General features: G+C 39.6%; 1 protein-coding gene across 1 annotated transcript in view; it reads left to right on the forward strand.

The window, feature by feature from the left end:
• LOC126184555 (sodium-dependent transporter bedraggled) overlaps positions 1 to 17,103 on the forward strand; it is a 745,492-nt gene that overhangs the window by 672,176 nt on the left and 56,213 nt on the right. The window contains exon 10 of the mRNA XM_049926982.1: positions 9,923 to 10,053. Coding sequence (XP_049782939.1) covers positions 9,923 to 10,053 — 131 coding nt within the window. The remainder of the gene's footprint in view (positions 1 to 9,922; positions 10,054 to 17,103) is intronic.

Raw genomic sequence — 17,103 nt, forward strand, 5'->3', positions numbered from 1 at the left:
GTTTTTAACGTTTTTGAAGTTCCATTCCGTTTTGGAAGTTTTGACTCTTGAATTCCTTTGTTGTAAAATAGTTCACATCCGTTTATTTGTTTTCTTTTTTTTCATTTCATTTCCGTGAGATATCTTGTGGTATCTCTCCTGCTTCCACTATTCGTCTACATCTACATCTACATTTATACTCCGCAAGCCACCCAACGGTGTGTGGCGGAGGGCACTTTACGTGCCACTGTCATTATCTCCCTTTCCTGTTCCAGTCGCGTATGGTTCGCGGGAAGAACGACTGTCTGAAAGCCTCTGTGCGCGCTCTAATCTCTCTAATTTTACATTCGTGATCTCCTCGGGAGGTATAAGTAGGGGGAAGCAATATATTCGATACCTCATCCAGAAACGCACCCTCTCGAAACCTGGCGAGCAAGCTACACCGCGATGCAGAGCGCCTCTCTTGCAAGTCTGCCACTTGAGTTTGTTAAACATCTCCGTAACGCTATCACGGTTACCAAATAACCCTGTGACGAAACGCGCCGCTCTTCTTTGGATCTTCTCTATCTCCTCCGTCAACCCGATCTGGTACGGATCCCACACTGATGAGCAATACTCAAGTATAGGTCGAACGAGTGTTTTGTAAGCCACCTCCTTTGTTGATGGACTACATTTTCTAAGGACTCTCCCAAAGAATCTCAACCTGGTACCCGCCTTACCAACAATTAATTTTATATGATCATTCCACTTCAAATCGTTCCGCACGCATACTCCCAGATATTTTACAGAAGTAACTGCTACCAGTGTTTGTTCCGCTATCATATAATCATACAATAAAGGATCCTTCTTTCTATATATTCGCAATACATTACATTTGTCTATGTTAAGGGTCAGTTGCCACTCCCTGCACCAAGTGCCTATCCGCTGCAGATCTTCCTGCATTTCGCTACAATTTTCTAATGCTGCAACTTCTCTGTATACTACAGCATCATCCGCGAAAAGCCGCATGGAACTTCCGACACTATCTACTAGGTCATTTATATATATATTGTGAAAAGCAATGGTCCCATAACACTCCCCTGTGGCACGCCAGAGGTTACTTTAATGTCTGTAGACGTCTCTCCGTTGATAACAACATGCTGTGTTCTGTTTGCTAAAAACTCTTCAATCCAGCCACACAGCTGGTCTGATATTCCGTAGGCTCTTACTTTGTTTATCAGGCGACAGTGCGGAACTGTATCGAACGCCTTCCGGAAGTCAAGAAAAATAGCATCTACCTGGGAGCCTGTATCTAATATTTTCTGGGTCTCATGAACAAATAAAATGAGTTGGGTTTCACACGATCGCTGTTTCCGGAATCCATGTTGATTCCTACATAGTAGATTCTGAGTTTTCAAAAACGACATGATACTCGAGCAAAACACATGTTCTAAAATTCTACAACAGATCGACGTCAGAGATATAGGTCTATAGTTTTGCGCATCTGCTCGACGACCCTTCTTGAAGACTGGGACTACCTGTGCTCTTTTCCAATCATTTGGAACCTTCTGTTCCTCTAGAGACTTGCGGTACACGGCTGTTAGAAGGGGGGCAAGTTCTTTCGCGTACTCTGTGTAGAATCGAATTGGTATCCCGTCAGGTCCAGTGGACTTTCCTCTGTTGAGTGATTCCAGTTGCTTTTCTATTCCTTGCGACGGTAACGTGTTCTTACCACATGACTCGTATTCTATAACCAATGTACAGTAATGACAATTGCCAAGACTACAGAGAAATAACAATCATTTCAATGACCGGACGGACAGTTCATAATGTAGTGGAAAAAATTAAAGGGCACGATTGAGTTTTTAACACGGTTCGTCCGCTTCACCGTTCAGCACCGTGACCGCTTAACCACGATGCCAAGGCTCTTGATGTTCGCTCAATTACTGCACTTGGACCGTTCACTGTTTCTGTTTTGCTTTTTTCACAATTTGATACACCTTTTCTCCAGTTTTCATGTCTCATCTGTGTTCAGTTTTTGACGGGCTATCCTCTGGGCCCTCTTACCACCAAATCTGAGGGGGCTGAGACTTCTTGTGAGAATCATAAGGGTCTAAAGCACATGACCCTCAAAAAATGGCTCTAAGCCCTATGGGACTTAACATCTGCAGTCATCGGTCCCCTAGACTTAGAACTACCTAAACCTAACTAACCTAAGCACACCACCCACATCCATGCCCGAGACAGGATTCGAAACTGCGACCGTTGCAGCAGCGCGGTTCCGGACCGAAGCGCCTAAAATCGCTCGGTCACAGCGGCCGGCACAGCGCCCTCGATAGTGAGATTGTCGCATTTATTCGTGCTTCTGAAATCTGTTGGTCTTATTGTGAGTCAGGTTTATTTGTGTTGTAGACCCACATTGTGCATATGAAAATTCACGAAAAGCTGTATCACTGGTTTCTCTGACACTCACTTAAAATGTGAGATCCAGTGTGCTTTAGGCCCTTACGGATCCAGCGCCTCATTTGTATTCTAGTCAACTGACCATGTTGGTACACATTAATACTTGGGTTTAATCATTTCCATTGTTTACTGTGCGGGAATCGGCTTTCGTGTGCAGTGTAAATATGAACTATGTTCAATCTGTTTTAAATGCTAATAGAATAGTAAAACTGTGAGGACGGGTCGTGAGTCGTCCTTGGGTAACTCAGTCGAAGGGCACTTGCCCGCGAATGGCAAAGGTAGCGAGTTCGAGTCTCGGTCCGGCACTCAGCTTTATTCTGCCAGAAAATTTCGTATCAGCGCACGCTCCGCTGCAGAGTGAAAACATCATTCTGGGAACAGAAAAGTAAATAACCACGAAAAGAAAGTGGCAAAGGAACTAGGGCCTCCGAGAACAGATCCCTTCATTGAGAGAATCGCGAAATCAAATAAGCGTGACTACAAGCGAATGTTTAACAAGGAAGTGTACGGTTAGCACAAGTGGTTGTGTGTGAAATCTTATGGGACTTAACTGCTAAAGTCATCAGTCCCTAAGCTTACACACTACTTAACCTAAATTATCCTAAGGACAAACACACACACCCATGCCCGAGGGAGGACTCGAACCTCCGCCGGGACCAGCCGCTGTTGTGTGTGTGTGCGCAGCGTTAGAATACCTGATTTTCTGCCCGGAAGTAAATTCGTGAACTAATACATCTGTTAGGGATCTTCCACATTTTTCCGAAAAAATGGAAAAGCACGAAAACTCCCACCTCCACAAAAATGCGAAATGCAGAGTTGCGAAAGCTTACCCATTATTTCGTACTTAATTATGTACGAAGCAACAAAATTCCACAAAAACAATTGTTTCTTTTGTCAGAAAAGTTAAGCATATTATTATTATTATTATTATTATTGTTTTTTCTTTCTTTTCTCAGACGTTATGTCTGGTCAAAAATGGAAAGTGACGCCGACCTTGATCAAGCGTGACGGTATATGTTATATTGCATTTAGGAACTTTCGGGTAATTGAACATGTATCAATAATTACGGATTTCTGTAGTTGTATATATAAGTTTGGATGTAGCTGTATTGCATTGATGTACTGGTGGATATTGTGTGGTATGACTCCTGTAGTTGATAGTACAATTGGTATAATGTCAACTTTATCCTGATGCCACATGTCCTTGACTTCCTCAGCCAGTTGGATGTATTTTTCAATTTTTTCTCCTGTTTTCTTTTGTATATTTGTTGTATTGGATATGGATATTTCGATTAGTTGTGTTAATTTCTTCTTTTTATTGGTGAGTATGATGTCAGGTTTGTTATGTGGTGTTGTTTTATCTGTTATAATGGTTCTGTTCCAGTATAATTTGTATTCATCATTCTCCAGTACATTTTGTGGTGCATACTTGTATGTTGAAACGTGTTGTTTTATAAGTTTATGTTGTAAGGCAAGTTGTTGATGTATTATTTTTGCTACATTGTCATGTCTTCTGCGGTATTCTGTATTTGCTAGTATTGTACATCCACTTGTGATGTGATCTACTGTTTCTATTTGTTGTTTGCAAAGTCTGCATTTATCTGTTGTGGTATTGGGATCTTTAATAATATGTTTGCTGTAATATCTGGTGTTTATTGTTTGATCCTGTATTGCAATCATGAATCCTTCCGTCTCACTGTATATATTGCCTTTTCTTAGCCATGTGTTGGATGCGTCTTGATCGATGTGTGGCTGTGTTAGATGATATGGGTGCTTGCCATGTAGTGTTTTCTTTTTCCAATTTACTTTCTTCGTATCTGTTGATGCTATGTAATCTAAAGGGTTGTAGAAGTGGTTATGAAATTGCAATGGTGTAGCCGATGTATTTATATGAGTGATTGCTTTGTATATTTTGCTAGTTTCTGCTCGTTCTAGAAAGAATTTTCTTAAATTGTCTACCTGTCCATAATGTAGGTTTTTTATATCGATAAATCCCCTTCCTCCTTCCTTTCTGCTTAATGTGAATCTTTCTGTTGCTGCATGTATGTGATGTATTCTATATTTGTGGCAGTGTGATCGCGTAAGTGTATTGAGTGCTTCTAGGTCTGTGTTACTCTATTTCACTACTTCAAATGAGTAGGTCAATATTGGTATAGCATAAGTATTTATAGCTTTTGTCTTGTTTCTTGCTGTCAATTCTGTTTTCAGTATTTTTGTTAGTCTTTGTCTATATTTTTCTTTTAGTTCTTCTTTAATATTTGTATTATCTATTCCTATTTTTTGTCTGTATCCTAGATATTTATAGGCATCTTTTTTCCATCGCTTCTATGCAGTTGCTGTGGTTATCCAATATGTAATCTTCTTGTTTAGTGTGTTTTCCCTTGACTATGCTATTTTTCTTACATTTGTCTGTTCCAAAAGCCATATTTATATCATTGCTGAATACTTCTGTTATCTTTAGTAATTGGTTGAGTTGTTGATTTGTTGCTGCCAGTAGTTTTAGATCATCCATGTATAGCAAATGTGTGATTTTGTGTGGGTATATTCCAGTAATATTGTATCCATAATTTGTATTATTTAGCATGTTGGATAGTGGGTTCAGAGCAAGGCAGAACCAGAAAGGACTTAATGAGTCTCCTTGGTATATTCCACGCTTAATCTGTATTGGCTGTGATGGGATATTATTTGAATTTGTTTGGATATTAAGTGTGGTTTTCCAATTTTTCATTACTATGTTTAGGAACTGTATCAATTTAGGATCTACTTTGTATATTTCCAATATTTGTAGTAACCATGAGTGGGGTACACTATCAAAAGCTTTTTGGTAATCAATGTATGCGTAGTGTAGCGACCGTTGTTTAGTTTTAGCTTGATATGTCACCTCTGCATCTATTATCAGTTGCTCTTTACATTCTCGTGCTCCTTTGCAACAGCCTTTTTGTTCTTCATTTATAATTTTGTTCTGTGTTGTATGTGTCATTAATTTATGTATAATGAAGGAAGTTAATATTTTGTATATTGTTGGTAGGCATGTTGTGGGGCGATATTTAGCTGGGTTTGCTGTGTCTGCTTCATCTTTAGGTTTCAGATAAGTTATTCCATGTGTAAGTGTATCAGGGAATGTGTATGGGTCTGCAATGTAACTGTTAAATAATTTAGTTAGATGTGAATGTGTTGAGGTGAACTTCTTTAACCAGGAATTTGCTATTTTATCTTTTCCAGGGGCTTTCCAATTGTGAGTAGAATTAATTGCTTGGGTGACTTCATGTTGCAAAATTATCACTTCAGGCATTTGTGGTATCATCTTGTATGTGTCTGTTTCTGCTTGTATCCACTGTGCATGCCTGTTATGTTGTACTGGGGTTGACCATATGTTGCTCCAGAAGTGTTCCATGTCTGTTATGTTTGGTGGATTGTCTATTTTAATGTGTGTGTTATCTATTGTCTGGTAAAATTTCTTTTGGTTTGTGTTGAATGTTTGGTTTTGTTTCCTTCTGTTTTCACTTTTTTTGTATCTTCTAAGTCGTTTGGCCAGTGCTTGTAATTTCTGCTTCTTTTCATCTAATTGCTCTATCGCTTCTTGTTGTGAGATTTTACCTAACTTTTTTTTTTTTTTTTTTTTTTTTTTTTTTTTTTTTTTTTTTTTTTTTTTTTTTTTTGACATTTCATTTCTTATAAATTGTGTTAGCTGTCCGATGTCTTTTGTCAGTTTTTCTATTCTGATCTGTAGCCTGTGTTGCCATGCTGGTTTTGTGGGTTTCTTCTGTGTGTTGGTTGGTTCTTATCTCCGCCTAGTGTGTATATGTAGTGTAGTGAGTGCTCCTATATAGACCAGTAGTTGTAACTCTTCCATAGTTGTTTTCATTTATTTTGCTGTGTATAATTGTGTTGATAGTTTTTATTGTTGTTTTGACTTGTGGGTTATTTGGTGGTCTATGAAAGAATGGTCTAATGTCTGTATTTGTGTCTTTGTATTCTATATATGTCAGCTGAAATTTTTCTTCTATATCTAACATGTGTGTCACTTCGTGTTCTATTTGTGCTTGTTCTGGTGGCTGTCTTAAGATTTCGTTTTCCTCTGATTGTTTAATTGATGCGTGTTGTTCTTTGTTTGTTTGCTCTGGGATGTTTGAGTTCATTACTGTATTTTCTTCTTCTTCTGATTGCACATTATTTTGTTCCAGTATGTGTTGTTTGATGTTTTATAACTCTGACTGGGGTATCCTGTTATTTTTGATTATTACACGGATCTGATCAGCTAGTCATTGTTCTGTTAAAAATTTTAATTCTGGGTATCTGGTAATAAATGTTGTGTATACTTTGATCTGTATCCAGTTGTGTTGGTTCCTAGGTTTGTTGCTTGGTAATAACAGAACATGAGGTGTCGATTAACTTCATCTGACCATCTCATCCTCTGTCTTTGTTTTCCTTCTAGGGTGGTTGCAGGAAGCATATCCTGCAAAACACCTCTATTTGGATTTAAATCATTTTCCAGTTGGCTAGCAGTGTCGTTACCATTGTGGGTGGGCATAGGGTTCAAGCGTCGTCCCCGACCATGACGGCGCTTGTCCGAGGCTTCTTTAGTTCTGTCCTGAACCAAGTAATCACACTAAAAGAGGGGTTAGCCCTATTAGTGGTTTGTTCTTTTCGTCGCCTTTTACGACTGGAACATACCAGAGGCCTATTCTTTTCCCGGGCCTCCACAGGATTTATTATTATTATTATTATTGTTACTGTTGTTGTTATTATTGGCAGCGGCTCTAGTTGTATAAACTCGTTTTTATAAGGATAAATGTGATACAGCAGGTGCTATTAATTCACCACTCCCAATTTTACCTGAATCTAAAAAGTTGTGGACACCCAGAATGTATACTAATGAGCCGACACTGATAGTGGTTGCATCCAAAGATTTGGAATCCGCCTGTAAAACCTCACACCAGTTACAGAATAATGCTATTTCTTGAATAGTAGCTTCTTTAATTAGCTCTCATAATAGTTTGGCATCGAATCTTGCTCTTTAAGGAATTGGTGTCACTTCCAAGGCAATAAAATTCCTAATTGGGTGCCTAAGTGACATGTGCAATATCAAGATCCTGCTCTCATTGCTCCACATAACAAAGTCAGTAAAATGATGAGAAAGGTTTCTTGAAATTAGAACAGCTTGTACCAGACATTGTATTTAGTATACTTTAAGTTCATAGAAAATGTCCCTGTGATGTCTGAAGTGCATTCACAGTAAATTAGCATTCACACCATTCCACACCTCCAGTCAAGTTAGCCATTGCTTTCTGATTCAGTCCGGTCATGGTAAAATATTGTGTGTTATCTCACTTAATACAAAACTAACATGAATCAATAGTTATTTTATGTTCACATCTACCTACTGCGCTCCAGTATATGATCGTGTACATGATGCTCTCCGGCAACTCATTCTACAGACTCCCTCCAACTGATGGCTATGCACCAAATCGGCAGGTGCCAAACTGCTCCTATATTCGAATGATGGAACATTCCTAGTCTACCTGTGGACTACAGTCTGGCAGAGATGAGTAAGGGCAAGATTCAGTATGTAGGAATTGTACCATTACAACATTGTGATATGAACTTAAAACCATAATTCATATATACAGACATGCTTTTGGTGTTCAATGAAGTCCCTATGTGTTGTGGCTGTCATAGTGGGAAAGGGAGTGCTTAACGCTAGTAGGCAGATGCCTCTAATTCAGTTGCTCATGAGTGTAAGTCCATGTTGTCCTCAAGGAAAGGTAAGGCCTTGCATTTCCTACTACCCAACATAGCATTTGATACCTGAATGAAAGCCTCATGCTGAAACTGTAAGAAGAAAGGAAGTTTAGAGTTTAACTTTCAGCTGCTATTGAGGCCATTACAGAGAGAACAGAAGCTCATTTAGAAGGAATTTCTCCTACTCGGGAGAACCATCCAGGCATTTACCTGAAGTGATTTAGAGAAACCATGACAGACCCAAATATACATTGTCAATGTCATTGAAATTCACCAACAGCTACATAATTAAGATGTTATTTTATTTTATTTTGACTACCAGTTTCGGCACTCCACAGTGCTGTCTTCAGGCCCCATACCCATCTCTCAAAATAAACAATTTTGTCAAACAGTGCCAAATATTCCTGTATGTCACGAATTCAAACTGTTTCACAAGTGCTTCATTCGAGGACTTGAGTTGCTATCAAGTCTTCGAATGAAGCACTTGTGAAACAGTTTGAATTCACAGCATCCAGGAATATATAGCACTGCATGACAGTATTGTTTATTTTCAGAGATACATATGGACCTGAAGATGGCATAGTGGAATGACGAAAATAGTTGTTAAAATAAAATAAATTAACATCTCAGTTACATGGCTGGTGGCGAATTTGATTGATATTGACAATTACTTGACCAGCTGATGTCCCTGTCCATGATGGATCAACAGAGATTAAATATGTATGGTCAAACAGGATTCTGAATCCCCTTGCTTCCATATGTGAGCCCATTATATCAACATTTGCACCACCTGCATAGCCTCTGCAGTGTAATGCTCTCTGTTATAAAACTTCTAAAGTACCAGAAACTGTTTGCTGCATAGTAGCTGAACCCAGGCCTTTGCATTCTGTGGGCAATGTTCATACCAGATTAGCAATTACATCACTCTGCCTCTGAGTCCTGGCTGCCTCAAGTTTTAAGTTCATTCATAGGGAGTAACTGAAGACCATTGTGCAAGAAAGAGAGATGTCCATATTCAAGTCTGTTGTGACGCAGTTGACAGGAAGTTTCACCCAATTACTATCAGAAACATCCACAGGTTATAGTCGATGATAATCCTCTTAATTTTCAAAGTACACCATACTCCCTGATATCATGTATCTGAATCTACATAGAAACCTAAGTAAAGCAGTCACTGACTCACAGATTGTTTAGGATGGTGTAGTGCTGTACCAGCTGTGATCCTGTTGGTGGTTGTATGCCCTTACCCTCCTCCAGTTTCAACTCTGCATTACTCAGCCAGTTACAAGGCGACCTACAGTTTAACACAGAATGTAAACCACAGTGCAACTTGTCATATTCCTCGAATACAAATCATTGACAGAGGTAGGAGGCATAAGAAGTCAAAAAATTGTGGGATCAATGTAAAGTTTGCCTAACACATATGTGGTTATTGTTGAAAATGAAGATAAAGATGGTTTGTTATTTTGTTATGTTGGTTTGAGTTTATATTTTTTTATCTATATCTCTATGAATTATTTGTGATGTCAATTCTTTTACTGCTGATGATTTCTCCAAGGTTTGAAATTTTTTGTTTGCCTGTCTCATTGGGGGCTACAGTTCTGTTTCGATGTTCCACAGTCACTCAACATTTTAAAGATGAACCCCATACTCTTAACTGATGAAGACTACTGTTGCAGTTGTGTATGCAACCGTAGGTACACATTGTTCTTAGAGTCATTGGCAATTATATTAGCATATCTTTATTTTCTTCTTTCAGCAAATTTTATCCTGCAGTTCATGTTCCTGACTCTCATCCTCGGCATACCACTGCTTACTGTCCAAGCGTCCCTGGGGCAGTATCTTAATGCCGGAATCATGGACATGTGGAGAATCTCTCCAATTTTCCAGGTGAGCATGAATTATCAGTACAGCATGTTATCAATAATTAACATCATATCCACACTGTGTCTTGAAATTGACATAGTGAGGGCATCCTAATATAATGATGATGAAGTTTCATTTATATTGCACCATCAAGAGAGTAGAAAAAGAAACATATGAAATTTACTTGATGTAACCATTTTGAATTTTGTGGGGAATCCCAGTTATTGGAATATCAGTTCTTCATTTCTTTTTCTTTTTTCATTAAAAAAAGGGAGAATGTAACATACAGAAATAGTTACTTAAATTAGCAGACTAATATGCCTTGAGTGTAGATACTTTTATGATATCAGCAATCTGCAGAAGGCTGGGAAATGTAATAAGTGGAAAGGGGTTCAATGTTGTGCACAGTAGAAAGGTACTGCAAAAATTATGAGGTAGAAGAAAGTTGTGGTGGACAGATGGATCACAATAGGAGGTGTTATGGGAATAAGCTATATAGAAGTTTAATATAAACGAGATGACATAGGTATAGACACATATGGTCAGATTAATAACTAATGTATTGAGAAAGTGGAAAATAGAGTATGTATCAGTGTACCTAATGGTAAAATACACATAACTAATGTCAAGTTGCAAAAAACTGTAATTTAATAAAACCAGACAATATTTAGCTTGGAATATTTCACATGTTCAGTTCCATATACAGTTTAAATAACATGCTGTTTTTCACTTGATGGTAGTAGTCTACAAAAGATATATATTGAATAAAGAAGGCATGTATTAATTTATGTCCTATAGCAATTGAATTATTCGCCTGGTCCTGGATCATGTGCGTAATACTAAGAGTTTCAATAACCAATTAGCACATTAAAGCACCACTTAAAGACCAGTTCAAATGTTGACCCTCCATAGCTACTGAATTCACCCAAAGAGAGAACCTCTGGTTGTAGTGTTTGGAAAGTGAAACATTAGTGGCATTGGAGTTTGAGTTAGTCTTAGAGGTATGTTTGGATGACCTAATTGGTTAGAAATACTGTTCTTTTCTAATGAGAGGTCTGGGTTTGAATCCCACTTTGGCAGAAATTTTCAGTTTTTTGTGATGAGTGAATAATATTGCAGTAATTGCAATACAGAACTGAAACCACTGATTTGAAATGTACATGCAGTTAATACACAAGTCTCATACAACGATATTACAGAAAACCTGCAGTCAGTGTGATAGTAACCATATATCTCCATTAATATCAAACTAGACATAACCCACCAGAACATAAACAAATGGCAAATAATGAAATTACAGTTGTGCAAATGCAGTATAGTAGGGTGCATAAATTAATCAATTTGTGGCTGATTTGGAGCATACAGGGTGCAAAATTTAGTATACAGAGGTATCACAATGGCTCTAACCCAGTTGGTAATTGAGTCAAACAGAGTTTTTGATGACAGATCTGTGTATTTCCTTCCATGTTGCTACAACTTTATGCCAGAATTCATGAGTCATAGTAGCTAATGTGTGGTGGTATGTCAACCCATGATCAGTTGTTTTCAGTGGGTGACCTAAAGAATGTTCTGGCCAGAACAACAGTCATACTCCCTATGTATCCATGTCGGTTAGGACAGCATGGGCATCATGCTACTTAGATAAACCCACTACATAATCTTTCCTTATATGCAGAACACAGCACTGAAATTCTAATCATCTGCATATCCGAGCATGTCATACACTGAAGATTTAAATAATGAACAACTACACCAGTTACTTATTTTTTCATGCTTAACACAATGTGTTTTGAGAATTTATTCTCATTTTCAAGTGCATTTATTTCCATAAATATTTTTTGTGATGTTTGCATATACGATTTAATCCTCTATTGCACTGTAATTGTCTTTTTGAGGGTATACAGTAATCAGAAAATAGGATAAATGAATCTTGAAATTTTTATATGCTAATGTTAGGGATAGTATTTTTGTTCTTCTAATTACAAGTATTGTGCCTCCTCCATTACACACAATATTGCATGTGTGCAAATTATCACTTACACTGTTTGTTTTTGTAATAAAAACATGCAACAGACAAATTATGACAGTATGGTTTCACAAAGAGTTTGTATTCTGCCATAAGTGTTAAATTTTCTGAGCATAACATTATGTACATAAAGTTGTCAATTATAAAATTTGTTTTACCATTGACGACTATTGAATTATTGGTTATGTTTGTATTTTGTTGTGGATGTAGGGATGCAAGCTAGACAACTCACTCTTTACCTCACCGAGGATTAACTTGAAAAATCTGAGCATTGCTAAGTCAACAAATTTAGATGAAATGAAGTTGATGAGATAAATTAAACATTTTGAGATGAAACCAAAAACATTTCTTCTGTAAATATTTTGTCTTTTAAATCACCACTATACAGCTAACAAACACCAAATATGTGTAATTGAAAGTCTCTTCGACTCATTTTAAACACTTTAGTACCTCGCAGTGGGGAGTTTCTGCCACCAGTCACAGTGCAATGCAATCCTCAAAAAGCTCACCAGTGATATAGTTTCAGGAAGGGGGTCAAAAGGTGTTATTAAAGAAGTAGTTCACAAATCGCAGGAAATGAAACCTGTCTGTTTCCACAGAATCAGTGTGGCTTAATCTTACTTTGACCATCCTAATATCATCATAGGAGTCCTGAGAAATGCAGGATGTGATGATCAACTTGAACAGCATATTGGTTTCTCAAGACAGATTTTGGGGTCTCTAGGGATTGGCGGAGATATATTTCTTCTGTGGAAGTAGTGAATGAACACCATGTTCCATGTGCAGGCATGGAGTTACATTAGCCGTTTCCTCAAAATATATCTTACAAGGAAAACACACCATAGGTCACTCTCCGATGAAGTTGGAACTTCGTTTGCTGAAAGAAGGGTGAAAATGAAGGGACACCTACATTGGCATAGGTGCCAACAATCAATAGTTTCTGAGAAAATGATAGTCAAAGTTTTTACACTGCTTCATCAGTTAGCACATGTTGCATTAGGCCAAGGGAATCAGTAGTGTAGCAGGTAAGAGCACAGTTTGGAATTTTTGTCTCTGTGTTCCAATCCAATCTTTTTTTGTCACTGGAGTATGTGACATTAATGATACCAATATTTTTGTGCATTTGAGAAAAACAATGCATTTGCTGAGAAAAGAAATAAGCATTTCAAATCTTACAAAAATAGAATTTATCATCACAAATCTTATACAGTCTTATGTGAAAACCATATAAATTCTAGTACTGGTACTTCAGTTTATTTATTTATGTATTTTTTACTTCAAACAAACCATTTTATTCCCCAGGGTGCCATAAATAATAAAAACATTCAAAGCATAGAGATTCAGAGCAGCAGAAGCAACATGGAAAGGCTTCTATGCCACTGTCACACTTTTTAGTGTGAATGTCATTAGGATAAGCAACCTTGTTAATGTAGCTAAACACCTCTTGATCTGGCAAACCAAGCATATCAAAGCATTTTCACAATATTATCTAAAAACAGAGCCACTTCTGTACATTATTGAGTTCTTGGTTGGCAAAGCCATCCATCCTTATATGATGGTCTGGTTGTCAATGAAACAGAATATCGACACATTCACTGAAAGTAATTCTGCCATAGTGCATGCCATTCTGTAAATACTATGATTTATGCTTATACTGACAGCTGAAGAATTACATACTTCTGTGAAAAAAACCATGAATTTGGCTTTGAATATGGAGCTCAAAAGTTCAGAACCGTGCTCTTAGCCACTACACTACCGACTCGCTTGGTTTAATGTTACGTGCACTAAGTAATGAGACAGTGTCAAAGCTTTGACTGTAATTTTCTTGGAAACTATTGGGTGTTGGCACCTAAGACAAAATAAGTGCCCCTTATTTTCACCCTTAAAGTGACGTTTAGACTGTGTCAGAGAGCGACCTGTAGTAGGTTCTCCTAGTATGGTATAGGTTGGGGAAACTGTTGTTCTAACATCATGCCTGTGCATCGAATGTGGTGTACATTTAGTATTTCCACAGAAGAAACATAGCTCTGCCAGTCCCTACAGATACCAATTGACTGTCTTAAGAAACTAATACACTATTCAAATTAATCACCGTGTTCTGAAGACCTCAGGAGTGGTACGATGATATTAGGCTGGTTAAATTAAGATAAAACATATTGATTCTATGGAAACTGACATGTTTTGCTTCCTGTGACTTTTTTATTGCCTCTTTTTGACTCTCCTCCTCAAATTGTATGAGGCAGTTGAGGATTGCATCTCACTGTGAGTGGGTGGACGACAGTATCAGGTGGCAGAAACTCCCTACTGCGACCTTGAGTTACCGAAGTGTTTAAAATGAGTTGAAGAGACCTTCAGTTACATACAATTGACTAATATTAGCTGTGCAGGGGGGGGGCGATTTTAAAATGGAAATATTTGCAGAAGAAATGATATTGGTTACATCACGATCTGTTTAATTTATTTCACTTTTGTTTCTTCTAAATTTCTTGTCTTGCCAATGCTTACCTTTTCCAAGTTATTCCATGGTGATGTAAAGAGAGAGTTGTGGAGTCTCAATGCTTACTTGTCCCTCTCATTTTACCTTATTTACATGCCCCTCAAATTTTTGTTTAAAGCAATAGTTGATGAGCAACTGCATTAACAATCAAGTTAATGTGTCCAGTGACTATCTTGAAGGCATTATTAAGCAAAAGTCACAGAATACATCCTAATATCATGTAGGACCTCCTCCTGCCTGGTGTAATGCACCAATTCAGTGCTTCATGGACTCAACAAGTCATTGGAATTCCCCTGAAGAAATATTGAGCCGTAGTGCCCCTATAGCCATCCATAATTGTGAAAATGTTGCCACTGCAGAATTTTGTGCACAAACTGACCTATTGATTATGTCCCGTAAATGTTCGATGGGTGACCAAATCACGTTCTTCAAACCGATCATGAACAACTGTGGCCCGGTGACTTGGCACATTGTCATCCATAAACATTCCATCATTGTTTGGGAACATGAAGTCCATGAATGGCTGCAAATGGTCTCTAAGTAGCTGAACATTACTGCTTCCAGTCAATGATTTGTTCAGTTGGTCCAGAGGACCTAGTTCAGTCCAGTAAACACAGCCCACACTGTTATGGAGCCAGCACCAGCGTTCACAGTGCCTTGTTGACAACTTGAGTCCATGGCTTTATGGATTCTATACCACACTCAAACCCTACCACAGCTCTTACTAACTGAAATCAGGCCTCATCTGACCAAGCCACAGTTTTCCAGTCATCTAGGGTCCAACCAATATGGCCACGAGACCAGAAGAGGCACAGCAGGCAATGTGGTGCTGTTAGCAGACACACTCACATTGATCATCTGCTGCCATAGTCCGTTAATGCCAAATTTTGCCGCACTATTGTATATGTAAATCCCACATTGATTTTTATGGTTATTTCACGTAGTGTTTCTTGTGTGTTACCACTGACAATTTTATGCAAACCCTGCTGCTCTCAGTTGTCAAGTGAAGGCCGTCCGCCACTGTGTTGCCCATGGTGAGTGGTAGTGCCTAAAATTTGGTATTCTCAGCCCACTCTTGATACTGGGGTCTGGGAATATTGAATTCCCTAACAGTTTCCCAAATGGAATGTCCCATGCATCAAGCTCAAACTATCATTCTGCATTGAAAGTCTGCTAATTCTCATCATGCGGCCATAATCATGTCCGAAACCTTTTTACATGAATCACCTCAGTAAAAATGACAGCTATGTCACTGCGTTACCTTTTTATACCATATGCCCACAATACTACCATTATTTGCATATGTGCGTATTGCTAGCCTGTGACTGTTGTCACCTCAGCGTATATATTTTTTCCAAACATTTATACACTCCTGGAAATGGAAAAAAGAACACACTGACACCGGTGTGTCAGACCCACCATACTTGCTCCGGACACTGCGAGAGGGCTGTACAAGCAATGATCACACGCACGGCACAGCGGACACACCAGGAACCGCGGTGTTGGCCGTCGAATGGCGATAGCTGCGCAGCATTTGTGCACCGCCGCCGTCAGTGTCAGCCAGTTTGCCGTGGCATACGGAGCTCCATCGCAGTCTTTAACACTGGTAGCATGCCGCGACAGCGTGGACGTGAACCGCATGTGCAGTTGACGGACTTTGAGCGAGGGCGTATAGTGGGCATGCGGGAGGCCGGGTGGACATACCGCCGAATTGCTCAACACGTGGGGCGTGATGTCTCCACAGTACATCGATGTTGTCGCCAGTGGTCGGCGGAAGGTGCACGTGCCCGTCGACCTGGGACCGGACCGCAGCGACGCACGGATGCACGCCAAGACCGTAGGATCCTACGCAGTGCCGTAGGGGACCGCACCGCCACTTCCCAGCAAATTAGGGACACTGTTGCTCCTGGGGTATCGGCGAGGACCATTCGCAACCGTCTCCATGAAGCTGGGCTACGGTCCCGCACACCGTTAGGCCGTCTTCCGCTCACGCCCCAACATCGTGCAGCCCGCCTCCAGTGGTGTCGCGACAGGCGTAAATGGAGGGACGAATGGAGACGTGTCGTCTTCAGCGATGAGAGTCACTTCTGCCTTGGTGCCAATGATGGTCGTATGCGTGTTTGACGCCGTGCAGGTGAGCGCCACAATCAGGACTGCATACGACCGAGGCACACAGGGCCAACACCCGGCATCATGGTGTGGGGAGCGATCTCCTACACTGGCCGTACACCACTGTTGATCGTCGAGGGGACACTGAATAGTGCACGGTACATCCAAACCGTCATCGAACCCATCGTTCTACCATTCCTAGACTGGCAAGGGAACTTGCTGTTCCAACAGGACAATGCACGTCCGCATGTATCCCGTGCCACCCAACGTGCTCTAGAAGGTGTAAGTCAACTACTCTGGCCAGCAAGATCTCCGGATCTGTCCCCCATTGAGCATGTTTGGGACTGGATGAAGCGTCGTCTCACGCGGTCTGCACGTCCAGCACGAACGCTGGTCCAACTGAGGCGCCAGGTGGAAATGGCATGGCAAGCCGTTCCACAGG

Source organism: Schistocerca cancellata, chromosome 4 (genome assembly GCF_023864275.1).
Source record: "Schistocerca cancellata isolate TAMUIC-IGC-003103 chromosome 4, iqSchCanc2.1, whole genome shotgun sequence".
In the NCBI taxonomy this organism is placed as follows: Eukaryota; Metazoa; Arthropoda; class Insecta; order Orthoptera; family Acrididae; genus Schistocerca; species Schistocerca cancellata.